The sequence below is a fragment of the Pseudochaenichthys georgianus genome, chromosome 11, assembly GCF_902827115.2.
Source record: "Pseudochaenichthys georgianus chromosome 11, fPseGeo1.2, whole genome shotgun sequence".
NCBI classification, from domain to species: domain Eukaryota; kingdom Metazoa; phylum Chordata; class Actinopteri; order Perciformes; family Channichthyidae; genus Pseudochaenichthys; species Pseudochaenichthys georgianus.
This window is the reverse complement of record NC_047513.1, coordinates 29,615,789-29,631,247: the sequence shown is the minus strand read 5'-3', so window position 1 is coordinate 29,631,247 and position 15,459 is coordinate 29,615,789. Positions and strand designations below refer to the sequence as shown.

The 15,459-nt window shown below is 42.3% G+C and overlaps 1 protein-coding gene across 2 annotated transcripts; it reads left to right on the top strand.

Annotated features, from left to right (window-relative positions):
- The first annotated feature begins 531 nt into the window (after nt 1–531).
- Nucleotides 532–14,050, top strand: ctps1a (CTP synthase 1a). Of its 2 annotated transcripts, none has more exons than XM_034094418.2 (18): nt 532–737; nt 2,165–2,364; nt 2,445–2,615; nt 3,401–3,501; nt 3,605–3,721; nt 4,495–4,578; nt 4,954–5,034; nt 6,627–6,778; nt 7,759–7,891; nt 8,312–8,400; nt 10,143–10,237; nt 10,321–10,383; nt 11,593–11,636; nt 11,727–11,823; nt 11,899–11,954; nt 12,181–12,277; nt 12,619–12,763; nt 13,918–14,050. In XM_034094418.2, exons 2-18 carry the CDS (start codon nt 2,199–2,201, stop codon nt 14,012–14,014), a joined length of 1,788 nt encoding a protein of 595 aa, XP_033950309.1. In that variant the 5' UTR covers nt 532–737; nt 2,165–2,198; the 3' UTR covers nt 14,015–14,050. The 2 variants fall into 2 exon arrangements, with proteins under 2 accessions (XP_033950309.1, XP_033950308.1); XM_034094417.2 differs by lacking the exon at nt 532–737 and adding an exon at nt 1,113–1,418.
- The last annotated feature ends 1,409 nt before the right edge of the window (nt 14,051–15,459 follow it).

The window sequence follows — 15,459 nt, the reverse complement described above, 5'->3', positions numbered from 1 at the left end:
CAGAAAACCAAAGACAGATCAAGACAAAACACAACACGGACAGAAACAGGCAAGACACGAGGTGAAGACCTTTCAAAATAAAACATGAAACAAAAGACAGAAAAAGACAAGACAAAATACAATAAAGCCATATCTTGACAGATAGAGCTTTTTCCATTACAGATAAAGTGTCAGAATAAGTGAGAAATGAATTTAACTTCTGTTAGACAGCTATATGCCATACATGTTGGCACACATTCACAGTAAATATGTATTCAGTATGATAGCTGTCGAGCAGAAGTTAAATCCATTTCTCACTTATGCTGACAATGTACTTAACCCCAAATAAAACAACCCAATAAAAAGAGTTGTTACATAATAGTGAAGTCACGTTGTAATAACAATAACTCCTCTCTCTCTCGTTTTATTTTTGAGTTTTGCCAAAAGCCACTGTGTCAATATTGTCCTACTTGGGTTGCCGTCCGGAGTTGTCTATGGCTCTGCAATATGGCGGACCATCTCGCACATGCGCACTGCAGATCGGGCAGAGCTGCAGATCGGGTAGTGATATAATGAACCTAATGAACTCATGAATGATGTTCAGCTGCAGACACGTGTAGAATCAGCTGCAGGATACATGGCTCTTCCAGGGAGCATTTAAAAAGCGTTTCTATTTGGATCGATATTTTGTTTTGGTAAAAGGTTTTGTGAGCTTTTTTTCCTCGTCGATATTTTGTTTTGAAGAGAAGAATATTTTGGTAAGTTGATGTTTGATGCTGTGAAACACTTGCATTACAAGCTGAACAAAACACATAAGCATGGTTGTCGGTACACATTTTCAAAATAAAATAGCACTGTTATATAACGACCGATTTAACTTTAACAACAGTCTCGTAACATAACACTGTTGTACGAAAACCCTATTATATATGTTTATTTCAACTATTTTGCAGTTTGGTTGCTCTTCTCTTTTAATAAAAGTAAATACAAATCTACGCCGCTTTTATTTTGAAGATATTCTAGTCGGGCTTGATGTGGGTTTTTCGAAATGCAGACGGTTTTTATAATTGAACTCAATTATTGAAGTCCGTTGCTGTTGACCGTGTCCGTTTTTTACCCACCGACACTTCAGAAGCATTTATTTTGGGTGTCTTATTGTAATTATCGTATTATCCCTAACAGTTAGCCCGAAGCTAATCGCGCTGGCGGTAATACTGTGGTACTGTGGCTGGATTTATTCACGCGAGTATCCTGTGCGGGCGGTTACTCTCTGTTCCCTTTATAACACAACGGAATGAGGAAGTCCCCACCCGCTCGGCCCACACTGTGTTAAATCAAACGTTCCTTATGTACCATGCGTGAAGATCTGTTGTGTGAAGGATGAAAAAACTTCTATCTTTTAACTTCATTAGATTATTATCAAACGGTGGTTTTAAGAGGTAAATGTGCATTGTTTATATGATGATCTAATTTATATATTCTGGCAGAAAGAGCCACGTTATAGAACAAGGACATCGAGGTTTAGCCATTGTTATGGTTAGCTAGCTTGTCCTTCATAGACATGCTTTCTAACTTGGCCTCATGTGAGCTACAACACATTACTTTGTCAGATATCTTCATATAAATGCAAGTATAATGTTTAACCTTTGTGTCAAAAAAAAATTATATATGTATATTTTCTACATTTAAAATACCTTGTACCGTAATGTTTTATCTAGTACAAAAGCCTTACAAATAATAATACTACTGATGAAGCAGATACTATAAACTCCAATACTAGTAGATATCATCCTTGAATCTTCGTAGAATACTGTTTTTAATCTATTGTTTCATGTTTTTCTTTGTCTTATACTGATTTGGTTCCCATGCAATTCAAAATTCTTTACTTTTTTGCTTTTAAATGACCCCTTAAGCCTTTTTTAAATGTCTTATTTATACTAGTACAATAGCCTTATTGTCAGCTACATGTTGTTGCTTTCGTTAGCTGTTAAGATCAACCACCATGCATAATCACCTGTTTCATAGAAAATACTAAAAACTAGTTACTAATTAACCTTAATTAATAGTTTTTTATAAATTATTTTAATGATTTCTATTTTTCTGCTCGGTATAATTGAAATGTATTTCTTTCTGTTAAATTCCAATATTGATAATGGCTATCCTTTCATTGGTTCCTTTTCCACAGGTTTTCTCCGATCTGCAGACACCAGAGTGGCACGATGAAGTACATCCTGGTTACCGGAGGAGTGATCTCAGGCATCGGTAAAGGCATCATAGCGAGCAGCGTGGGGACGATCCTGAAGTCGTGCGGTCTGCATGTGACCGCCATCAAGATCGACCCGTACATCAACATAGACGCCGGCACGTTTTCCCCCTATGAGCACGGTACGTCCCAGGAGATGATGAGTCAGCACATGTGTGATTACGCCGCAGCATGTTGTAAACGTGTTGTGTTTGTCGCGCAGGGGAGGTGTTCGTGCTGGACGACGGCGGCGAGGTGGATCTGGATCTGGGGAACTACGAGCGCTTCCTGGACATCCGGCTGACCAAAGACAACAACCTGACCACCGGGAAGATCTACCAGTCGGTCATCAACAAGGAGAGGAGGGGGGACTACCTGGGCAAGACTGTGCAGGGTAACAACATTCTGTTTAAGGACTAACTCAAATGTACAGGGATTTTTGAAAACTTGTTTTTAGTTTTGTTCCTCCAGATTAGTTCTCCGTTTGTTTAAATGGACACTGAGAGACTCAATTGAAGCTTTGTCGAGACCATTGATATACTAGTCTCTCGGAATAATCGATTATTATACCATGTATAATTGATTATCTAAAAAAAATGGTCTACAGTAAACTGCATTAACAAAACATCGTGGGACGTTAATTTAAAAGCTCACAGCTGACGCCATGTAGTAGTGAATTGAACATGCTATAGTGCTGCTAGCATGATCACTAACATGCTTTAGTTATATAACAGGAAATGGTTAGATGATGAGATTTAGGTAGAGATTTCAACTCGACCCAACACGTTTCGTGTCCTTCCTTGCTTTTCATTTCATTCATGTTTTATTTTTAGGTTTTGCAAATGAATCGGTCCATTCCCGCCGTTGCATCAAATGTTGCCTCTAGTGACGCATCACAAAGGAGATAACGGGGCGCATTAAAAGCCTAAAACGTGAGCACTGAAAATAGAGCTCTGATCATCCTCCCGCCGCGAGGGGTTTCACAAAAGCTTTGTTTTCAGGAACCTAAATCACTGTTTGTGTGTCGACAAAAAAGTTAAACTACATTATTAATTTGCAGCAAGCTCCGTCGTCACAATACGGTGTTGTGATTACTGTGGACTAAGCTTCGTAAAGGGTTTCTTGACACAGAGAAATATTTAACTAACATAAATAATAATATGCTTCTGTCTCTTCCAGTGGTGCCACACATCACAGATGCCATCCAGGAGTGGGTGGTGAAACAGGCGACAGTTCCCGTGGAAGATGACGGCGTAGAACCCGAAGTCTGTGTAATAGAGGTATGAATGCTCCATAACGTGGACCACGACATGTTATTAATTAAGCGTATTTAAGGCCTTTGCTAATGATGTGTTTCTCATGTTATCGTGCGTCTGCTTGCAGCTGGGCGGCACGGTGGGAGACATCGAGAGCATGCCGTTCATCGAGGCCTTCAGGCAGTTTCAGTTCAAAGTGAAGAGAGAGAACTTCTGCAACATCCACGTCAGCCTCATCCCTCAGGTGAGAGAGACGCTGTTTTACAGGTTCACGTGTGAAGTTTGCACAACGACTGCTTAAAGTACGAGCAACCGTTCAGCCTGCAGCACAGAGTGGGTCGGGTTATGTTCAGGGACAAAACAAACCTTTCTAAATCTCTAAAAAGGTCAAATGTCTTGATACAGGGTACTGATTATATGTTATAGTTTAGATGATGTATATTTATAATTTCCATTTTTTTTACTATGTTCAATCTGAATTTACTTTAACATAAAAAAATTCTATATTGATTCTGACTTTTCTGCATCCAACTCACAGGTTTATCATTGCTTTGAGAAAAAGGATTATTAATGTTCCCCTTTTAGAAGACAGTCATCTGTTCTGGGAATGTCTTCTTCGAGCCTGAGGCCTGGAAACAGGCTCAGGCCTCAACTGGTTGAAGCGAACTAGCGATATCTATTATCGACCCAAAGTGTTTTGATGTCTAGTATTTTATCAAAGGGCCTGTTTGGTCCAGGTGTGTCATGTTGGATCTTGCAGTTGAACAAACATGCAGACTAATAATAGTGTGTGTGTGTGTGTGTGTGTGTGTGTGTGTGTGTGTGTGTGTGTGTGTGTGTGTGTGTGTGTGTGTGTGTGTGTGTGTGTGTGTGTGTGTGTGTGTGTGTGTGTGTGTGTGTGTGTGTGTGTGTGTGTGTGTGTGTGTGTGTGTGTGTGTGTGTGTGTGTGTGTGTGTGTGTGTGTGTGTGTGTGTGTGTGTGTGTGTGTGTGTGTGTGTGTGTGTGTGTTGTGTGCAGCCCAGTACGACAGGAGAGCAGAAAACCAAACCCACACAGAACACGGTCAGAGAGCTCAGAGGACTCGGACTGTCCCCCGATCTGGTGAGGCTCGCTAACTCTCTGTGTGTGTGTGTGTGTGTGTGGAACATATCATCATATGGAAAATCTGCTTAAGCAAACATTCCTATGTTGCTTTCTATAATTATAAGACTGTCGCAGAGAGGCAAGCTAAATGAACATTGTTTGAGGTCATTCAGTTTATTCAAGAAGAAGTTCTTCTAGGGTTACCTGATCTTTTTGAACTCGTGTAACCTGTCACATGAAAGGCGTGGCTGTGTGAACTCTGTGACCTGTGAACACTAATATACAGATGATTAATGCATTTCCCTGATGTGATGCCCGTGTGTTCAGTTTGCACCCGGCTCTACCTCCTGCCGGTGTTTCTGGGTTTCACTGATGTCCCCTCTCTCTCTGCAGATCATGTGCCGCTGCGCCACGGCTCTGGAGAACTCTGTGAAAGAGAAGATCTCCATGTTCTGTCACGTAGAACCTGAGCAGGTACGTTTCTCCCGGCAGAACCTTTAAAGGGCTCCTATTATGCAAAATCCAAACGCTATTTTTTTTTTATACGCTATTTTGGTCCATCTGCGGCGGTAATAGGTTTTGTGGGCTGTGATGATTCGGCTGTTATTACTTGAATATTAAATGTTGTGAGGAAATCTTTCCACCAATAATTCCAATAAGTAATCCAAAATGTATTCACTTCAGGTTTACGAAAGTAACTGTAATCAGATTACTCGTTTTTCAAATGTAACGCGAGCTGAATGCAGTTACTTGAGTTTTGTATTCCGTTACAACCCAACCCTGTACCTACACTTCCTACAGTGTAACCTGGGACCAGGGCCGGCCCGTCGCACTGGCGTTATAGATGTTCGCCTAGGGCGCCAGATCTGTGGAGGCGCTGCGCCGACAGCTCTGGGAGGGAAAACTATTTTTTTGACCGTTGGTGCTCATCCTAATTTTCGGCCTTGATGTGACAACATTCATAATTAAGGAAATGTAACACCCTTTTCATCCCGGTTACACGTTTCATTCGCCCTGTACGATGGGCGCTGCAAGTGATGAAAATGGGGGTTGTTGGCTTATCTGGCAACCGCAGCTCACAGCCAAAGTGCGAGGGAGAAAGGGAGGGTGCACCGGTACGCGCTGTTCTTATTAGCATCTGGTGCTAGCTGCTCTGACGGATATTAGAAGAAGATGTTTCTCCAATGATGTGGAGGGGAGTCCTCTCCAGTCAGACTGAGAGGCTGATAGCTTCAGCTCAGTGAGGTAAAGGACTCTGAGTGTTAGATAGTTCACTTTAGTCCAAGTTATCTCAGTGGGTCTCAAACGGTTTGATCACAATTTATGTAAACACATATTTCCAAGGCTCTCCTTTATAACTATTGGGATAAAACAGGTTTGAAATCATTCCAATGTAAACTATAGGACAGTAAACCAGACATATCGTTTTAAACTGGAGAGATAAAAAAATATGCAGAAATAAGATATGAATGAACAACACAAATAAAATACGTTACATGTATTTGTTATTGGCTATGGGTTACTGGTTATGTTCACATACTTATTTGATTATTAAAATGTAAACCGATCTTTTTCATATGGGTGTTTAGAGTTGTACCCCCTGGATCTAGTCTCTAGTCATTCTGCTTAAAGTGCACCAGATTGAAGCATTTTACTTTAACATGTTCAAACATGACTTCCCGGTATGCCCTGAGAAGGCAGATATGCTTGTTTTCCTCAACAAGAACTGTTTTTAAATGGGGGACTGTTGCACTGTTGTAGCTTCAGTGGTTCTCAGGTTACAGTTACATGGCAGTGAATATAAACAGACTGATTAATGTGAATATTACTGTAAACTAACCTGTGTAAAAGTTTCTCGAATAAATGGAATTTCTTTGGTGGAAGAAGCATGTAACATTTTTTTACCCTGCCCCTCAAACAACCGGAATCGAAAAGTAGAATCAGAATCGTGGAAATTCAAACGATACCCAGCCCTATGTGTCTGAGACCTGTAATACATTGATGAAGAACAGTCTAATGGAGGACCTTTTATAAAAACCCTTTCTGAACGTGTTCCCTGTCCTCAGGTGATCTGTGTGCACGATGTCTCCTCCATCTACAAAGTCCCTCTGCTGTTGGAGCAGCAGGGCGTCTGTGGCTTTCTGACCCGGAGACTCAACATGCCGATGGAGACCCGGCCGCGACGCATGCTCACCAAGTGGAAAGAGATGTCCGACAGGTGAGCCACCCAGAAATCAAATAATGTCTTGAAAAATTTAAATTAACCTGATCAAAAGTTGCATTTTAAAACCCCCATAATGTGATTATTTCCTCAATATATACCGTACTTTTCGGACTATAAAGCGCACCTGCATATAAGCCGCAGCAGCTAAATTGTCCGTCTGTCTTGCTCTCGTTCTGTCTCTCGGTTCCACTTTTACTTTGGCGCGCGACCTGTCTCACTCTTTTCCGGCCTCCAGCTTTTCCTGCTGGAGCCCGCCGCGGACCGGTCCTAGAGCCCATAGCGTTAAAGGTGGTTAATTTGAACTGTGAAATCCATAGATTTAGGAGGTTCCCTAGTGGCCGTTAGCTGTACAAAAAAAAATGGGGGGGGGGGGGGGGGGAAAGTCGCGGCTTATAGTCCGAAAAGTACGGTATTTCTCTTAACCTTATAGGCAGTGCAAAAGAAAATATTTAACCTTATTGAAATTGTAATAATAATAAAAATACTGTAATGGTGTTCCTGAAAGTGTAATAAAACGTGCACTTTGAATGATGGAACATTTAATTAAATAACCAATAATGTAATATTTGTTTCTGAAAAGAGAAAATAAAAAGACAGTATACCTTATTTTTATTAAAAGTTTAACGAAAACCCAATAATGTATTGCCTTGACCAACAGTGTAGGAATATGTCCCGACACATATTGTACTTAACAATTATTCTGATTATACAATACCTTCCAACAGGAAATAAATCACTGGAGATTCAAGATGTTTATTGTAATTTGTACACGGTGTAAATGGACTGTACTTATATAGCGCTTCAACTGGAAGGTCACCGGTTCAAGTCCCGGAAACAGGCTCCTCCAACAGTGCAACACAAAACGACTGATAATCGTGCAAGTTAATAAAATAAAGTTGAATATAATAGGAGTTGATAACAGTTCAGTTTGTTTAATGATCCATTCTGTGCCATTACCCCCCGTCTGTGCTCAGGTCCGACCGGCTGCTCGAGCACTGCTCCATCGCTCTGGTTGGTAAATACACAAAGTTCTCCGACTCGTACGCCTCGGTGATCAAAGCTCTGGAACATTCTGCGCTCGCCATCAGCCACAAACTGGAGGTCAAGGTAAACGCCACGACCCCTTCTCAATCAGGTCGAGCTTTTATTCCCTTCATAAATCAAGCCACACACCATCTAGGCAACGACTCCAGTAGGAGGACGAACATTATAATATCAGTCATGCAAAAGCCTCATTTCCACTCCCACCGTGAAAAGGAACATTTTATAATCGACACTTAATTTAAATGTTGCCAAAGCAGTCCATTTAAAGTAGACAAGATTTAGATGTCTCTTAAAACGGAATGTCTTGAATTTATATTTAATCAAATAGAAATATCTTTACTAGCAACACTGTATACTATAGCCTTTTCAAATGATGAATAGTTAGCATTAAAGACTTGTGATGACCGTGAAACGATGAAGCTCAAAGTCACAAGTTGAAGCTCAACTAACAGCCAATGACATGCCGGTGGTTTCCCTCCTCAGAACATCGACTCGGCCAATCTGGAGCTGTCCACGCTGCACGAGGAGCCGGTGAAATACCACGAGGCCTGGCAGAAACTCTGCAGCGCCGAGTCAGTGCTCAGTTTATTAATCTGTATTTATAACACATATTATGCAAAGTCCTCTTCTTCATGTCTCTTCTACATCAACATGTGTCCCCTCTTCCTCATGTCTCCTCTACATCAACATGTGTCCCCTCTTCTCCACGTCTCTTCTACATCAACATGTGTCCCCTCTTCCTCATGTCTCCTCTACATCAACATGTGTCCCCTCTTCTCCACGTCTCTTCTACATCAACATGTGTCCCCTCTTCTTCATGTCTCTTCTACATCAACATGTGTCCCCTCTTCTTCATGTCTCTTCTACATCGACATGTGTCCCCTCTTCTTCATGTCTCTTCTACATCAACATGTGTCCCCTCTTCTTCATGTCTCTCTACATCAACATGTGTCCCCTCTTCTTCATGTCTCTGCTACATCATGTGTCCCCTCTTCTCCATGTCTCTTCTACATCAACATGTGTCCCCTCTTCTTCATGTCTCTCTACATCAACATGTGTCCCCTCTTCTTCATGTCTCTTCTACATCAACATGTGTCCCCTCTTCTTCATGTCTCTCTACATCAACATGTGTCCCCTCTTCTTCATGTCTCTTCTACATCAACATGTGTCCCCTCTTCTTCATGTCTCTCTACATCAGCATGTGTCCCCTCTTCTTCATGTCTCTTCTACATCAACATGTGTCCCCTTTTCTTCATGTCTCTTCTACATCAACATGTGTCCCCTCTTCTTCATGTCTCTTCTACATCAACATGTGTCCCCTCTTCTTCATGTCTCTTCTACATCAACATGTGTCCCCTCTTCTTCATGTCTCTTCTACATCAACATGTGTCTCCTCTTCTTCATGTCTCTTCTACATCAACACGTGTCCCCTCTTCTTCATGTCTCTTCTACATCAACATGTGTCCCCTCTTCTTCATGTCTCTTCTACATCAACATGTGTCCCCTCTTCTTCATGTCTCTTCTACATCAACATGTGTCCCCTCTTCTTCATGTCTCCTCGACATCAACATGTGTCCCCTCTTCTCCATGTCTCTTCTACACCAACATGTGTCCCCTCTTCTTCATGTCTCTCTACATCAACATGTGTCCCCTCTTCTTCACGTCTCTTCTACATCAACATGTGTCCCCTCTTCTTCATGTCTCCTCGACATCAACATGTGTCCCCTCTTCTCCATGTCTCTTCTACATCAACATGTGTCCCCTCTTCTTCATGTCTCTTCTACATCAACATGTGTCCCCTCTTCTCCATGTCTCTTCTACATCAACATGTGTCCCCGCTGTGGAAAGAGACTCTGAAAGTTTCAGGAACAAAGATTTTCTCTCTTTTTGATCCATTTTTATAAAAACCTGTCTGAAAATGAGCTGATCAGATTTTGGCCACTTTATGATGTCATAACGATGTGTTGTCTTGTGTAGCCATTAGCCAATCAGCAACCAAGGTAACCCCCCCCCCCCCCCCCCCCTTATCACCTGAATCTCCTCCTAGAGCACCATTGTGTTCTTTGTAACCAAATGTCTCTCAGAGGGGCGTGGGGAGGGGCTCCTTGTTTTCATCTAAAGTAACAGACAGAGAATCAGCACTTTGGAAACAGGGCTGAAACAGAGGGGATTATGGGTAATGCTGCAATGATCTGTTTGGTGTTTCAGCCAATCAGAGACAGGCTCTGTATATATCTGAGACGTATAACATCTTGATGAAGAACAGTATAGCAGGGGACCTTCGAATGTGTATTAACACCCTCTGTGTCTCCAGCGGGGTCCTGGTTCCTGGCGGGTTCGGGGTCCGAGGAACTGAAGGAAAGATTCACGCCATCAACTGGGCGAGGAAACAGAAGAAACCCTTCCTAGGTCAGGAGAAGGATATCTTTCCCACCTGCTGCTATACTTATGAGATGTTTTAAAATGTCTGACGTGTACCTCTGGTTCTGCAGGTGTGTGTCTCGGGATGCAGTTAGCTGTGTGCGAGTTCGCCCGGAACACGCTCGGCTGGGCAGGTAATCAAACTCTCTGGGGTTCTCATTGCTTTGGGTGTGGCGTTTTGTTATGGTGTCGGAATCAGGTTTATTACCAGGTACATTTACACATACAAGGAGTTTGCTTTGGTGTCTGGAGGTGTGAACATAAATAATATAAGAAAATAAGTTGCAATTTAAGGTAAAAATAATAATACTTAAGACCAGTGTTAACATCAAATTTAAATATACAAGGATCCTTAAAAGCTAGAAAACGAAATCACTCAGTGTTGCACCCGTTACAATGCTTGTTATATTTTGAACACTAGATGGGGTAGTGGGGCATTTATTTAAAGGTCCCATGTCATGGCCATTTCCACTGATCATAATTCCATTGTTGAGGTCTACTAGAATAGATTAACATTGTGCAATTTTCCAAACTCACATTGGTTTCTCAGCATCTCTGTAAACTACGTGTATTCACTGAATTTCACTCTCTGCCTTTAACGGCTCGTTGTAGCTCCAATAGCTCCAGCCCCCCCCTCCCTGTGAGCACAGTGTGCTCTGATTGGTCGGGACGTTGTGAATCGCGCTGAGCTCCGTGGAGGTGTTGTTTCCTTGTTTAGCGAAACACAGCCAAACTCACCCTGAGCACACACAAAGTCACAGCCGAAGTAAAAACAATAAGTGTGGCTTGATATTGAGTAAGAAAAAGGTTGATGGACGCTGTGAGAATGGGTCTGCAGAGAGAATTTCGCCACGATCCCAACTGTCTGTTTTCAGCCTGCAGCCAGGGAGGAGAGATCAGCAGAGCTGCATGCACTGAGTGTGTGAGGAAGTCCGTGGATTGGTCAATTTGGACCAATCAGCGGGGGCTTAACGTAACGGATTGGTCCATTTCGTTCCGGGTACGGGTGACATCATGCGTACCCGGAAGAATCAAATGGACAGTGACGTATCTCCAACGAGGCGTTTTGGGGAGGTATTTTCTGTGTTAGAGTTTTACTCGCTACAGTGTGCCCTTTGAGGGTTTTGACTCTGCAGACCGTTTACATGCATAAAAACGGGGACGGGTACTAACCAGAAAAGCATGACATGTGACCTTTAAACAATATGAAGACACTTAAGCTTTAGAATAATTAGCAAACTGCTTTATACATCGGGAAAGAAATATGTCGACAGTCATTAATACTTACCCTTATCTTATCATTCATTGCTAAGTTAAAAAACGGACTTCTGCTTTCTCCTTAGACGCCAACTCCACTGAATTCAACCCCGACACAACGCATCCTGTGGTGAGTCCGTTGTTGAACTCAGGAGTGATGTACCTTTTGTGTTTACCTGGGAAGCGCATGAGATTCAGATTACCCCTGTGATCCCTGCAGGTGATCGACATGCCCGAACACAACCCGGGTCAGATGGGCGGCACCATGCGGCTCGGGAAGAGACGCACCATCTTCATGACCAACAACAGCGTGCTGCGTGAGAGACGCGTTATACCGATGCCTAATGTGTTGTTGTTGTTTACCTGCTGCTAACAGCCTCTCTGCGTTCCAGGAAAACTCTACGGAGACGCAGAATATGTGGACGAGAGGCACAGACACCGCTTTGAGGTACGTTCACCTGCAGAGTTTAACAACACTTGGATCCTTTACTGAAGGGACGCAATCCGACAAAATACACTGTTGGAAAGAGGAGATCCCTGGCTTTGCTTCCGACTGGCTTCCAGAGAGCGGGTCACATATATGTGCCGTGTATCAGAGGTTATTTAAACCGATCCCACCTCACTGACGGTTGTGTGTGTATGTTTGTATTTCATTACGTTGTTGTCCCGTGCAGGTGAACCCGGAGCTGAAGAGCCACTTTGAGGAGAAAGGTCTCCGCTTCGTGGGTCAGGACGTGGAGGGAGAGAGGATGGAGGTCATCGAGCTCGACGGTGAGAGGAAGGAACTAAAATAAAATGTCTCGGGGTTTTAAAGTAGGGCTGCACGATTTTTGCCTTTGACCGAGTGGTGGTAGTTTCTGTGATGTTCCCTGAAGGCAGCATCTCCCTGATTCAATGGGACTTCTGTTTGAGAACAAAACGTTAAATCTCTTCAGCTTGTGTCACAGACCTTATGAAAGGATAACAACCAAAAACACATTCAGAAAACCATTGACTTCCAGACTAGGGGACAGGAAGTGGTTAAAGCTAAGTCAGGGTTTTAGGACTCGACCTGTCACCGCTCGGTTTGTATACTGATGGTGTTTGTGACTGGACTGTGTTTCTGTTTTCAGATCATCCGTACTTCGTGGGGGTTCAGTACCACCCAGAGTTCACCTCCCGCCCCATCAAGCCCTCCCCCCCGTACCTGGGTCTGCTGCTGGCTGCCGCCGGGAAGCTGCCGGGGTATTTAGTGAAGGGCTGCCAGCTATCACCACGGTACACACAATAAATACTACCTACTACTGCTACTATTACTACTACTACTATTACTGCCGGGTATTTAGTGAAGGGCTGCCGGCTATCACCACAATACTATCTGCTACTGCTACTGCCGGGTATTTAGTGAAGGGCTGCCGGCTATCACCACGGTACACACAATAAATGCTACCTACTACTACTACTACTACTATTACTACTACTACTACTACTACTACTACTACTACTATTACTGCCGGGTATTCAGTGAAGGGCTGCCGGCTATCACCACGGTACAATACTATCTGCTACTGCTACTGCTACTACTACTACTGCCGGGTATTTCGTGAAGGGCTGCCGGCTATCACCACGGTACAATACTATCTGCTACTACTGCTACTATTACTGCCGGGGTATTTAGTGAAGGGCTGTCGGCTATCACCACGGTACAATACTATAAATACTACTACTAATGCTAATACTACTATTGTTGCAGGGGTATTCAGTGAAGGGCTGCCGGCTATCACCACGGTACAATACTATCTACTACTGCTACTACTACTACTACTATTACTATTACTACTGCCGGGGTATTTAGTGAAGGGCTGCCGGCTATCACCACGGTACAATACTACTACTACTACTACTACTGCCGGGGTATTTAGTGAAGGGCTGCCGGCTATCACCACGGTACAATACTATCTACTACTGCTACTACTACTACTACTACTACTACTACTACTACTACTACTATTACTATTACTACTGCCGGGGTATTTAGTGAAGGGCTGCCGGCTATCACCACGGTACAATACTATAAATACTACTACTAATGCTACTACTATTGTTGCAGGGGTATTCAGTGAAAGGCAGCCGGCATACTATACATAAATATACTAAAGCATATTTAAGGAAAGGAGGATCCTCTTTGGGAAATATATCACTTCCATTTTTTTCCAAGTTTCCCTTAATTGTTCCTCATGGAGAAAGAGATTATTTCCATAACAAAGATATAATGTTTAAAATCGTACCAGTAATATACTAATGGGCTCTTTTTTTCTGTAACCTTTAACACTCAATATTCCAAATGGGTATTTTGTTTTTGGAGTTTGTGGATAATTGAACACAGTTTTTGTGATCAGGTGATTAATACCTGTTGTTTGTGTTTCCTGCAGCGACACGTACAGCGACACGTACAGCGACCGCAGCGGCAGCAGCAGTCCAGACTCAGAGATCTCAGAACTCAAAATGCCTTCACTCTCTAATGAATGATTTGGAGGTGCAAAATAAAATGTTTGTGTTTTCAGATGCAAGTGTCTTAATTGACCTACAGATGGTTTGAGGAAACTACATTTTCCGTTTGAACAAACTGAAGCACACTTTATCTTCAGTTGGACAAATGACACTAAAGATGGTTTCACGCCTGTTACAGTTTTTTCTTTCATATCAACGTTTTCAAACCTCACCTCCTTCAGTTTGACAGTTTTGCAGCTAGGCACATTGACGACTGACAATAAAGGGATGAGCGATATTTCTTTACTATGAGGACATGTGCACCTGATGTAATAAAAATAACTGAATTATGTGCAAATGTTGGTATTTGTGAAATGTCTTGAATTAAACCCTGAGGTAAACGTATAAGCTATAGGAGCTGCACACGGCTCTTATGCAAGAATGGATGTAGAGTTTACATTTAGTATATTTGGTCAAATACCCAACCCAGTCTCACGGCATTTCGTGTTATAGTCACGAAATGTAATCTATTGATTCGTGTTCACCAACACGATTTTCCCCTTTTTTTCGTGTCACAGAACGATTTTAAAAGCAATGTATTTCTATTATGTTTGGTGCCTGCACCACGTCTTGGAAGACCGGAAGCTGCGGGGTTCATAAAAACATTCTTACTCGATATCAAGCCACGATTATTGTTTTTATTTTAAGTTGTATAATGTCGGAGTTTTTTTCCATCCGTGAAGAAAAGAAATGGGGCTCAGAGCCTCAGAATACTGAAATATCTAATTAGTTATTATTTGGTGCAGGCACGAAACATTCTACCAATAGAAATACATTGCTTCTAAAATAGTTCTGTCAGAATACTGAAATCTGTATTGTTTTCCTTCTAATTTGTTATTTACATTGCTTTTAAATCGTTCTGTGACACGGAAAAAAACGGGGAAATCGTGTTGGTGAACACGAATCAATAGATTATATTTCGTGACAATAACACGAAATGCCGTGAGACTGGCTTGCAACACCACATGACTTCTGACCGAAACATTGGTCACTGGTTCCTCAGTTTGCAGCTGCCGCAGTGAGATAAATGAGAATAAAATGGAGTTGAAAGGTGGACATTTCCTGATGCAATGAATAAAAGCAACCTTTTTAAATCTCAAATTAAATGTGACATGAATATGAACCATGAAGTGTACAAGCCCTCACCTAGCTGCTGGGTCTAGAGACTGTACATCAGTGTTAAGAAAGGTACTTTGTTTTTGGATGAGTCATTTTGATAAGTTGGAAGTATTTGGAGTTTTGTCAAGCCTTCATTGCACGTGCTGAAACATGAAGACTTTACTGTATTAAATACAATTTGGCATTGCACTGAGGTAAAGTAGCCGCAAAGCACTCTTAAGAGTATTAGTCAAAGACCACATTACTGACATCTGCAACAGGTTACCTGTGCTTCAGTTTGATATTCAAGCTAGACATGATCCCTG

Coding starts and splice junctions, on each gene's coding strand:
- ctps1a (XM_034094417.2), top strand. CDS start 1,360: ATGAAAAAACTTCTATCTTTTAACTTCATTAGATTATTATCAAACGGT. Junction 2,365..2,444: donor GTTTTCCCCCTATGAGCACG/GTACGTCCCAGG, acceptor TTTGTCGCGCAG/GGGAGGTGTTCGTGCTGGAC. Junction 6,779..7,758: donor TGGAAAGAGATGTCCGACAG/GTGAGCCACCCA, acceptor GTCTGTGCTCAG/GTCCGACCGGCTGCTCGAGC.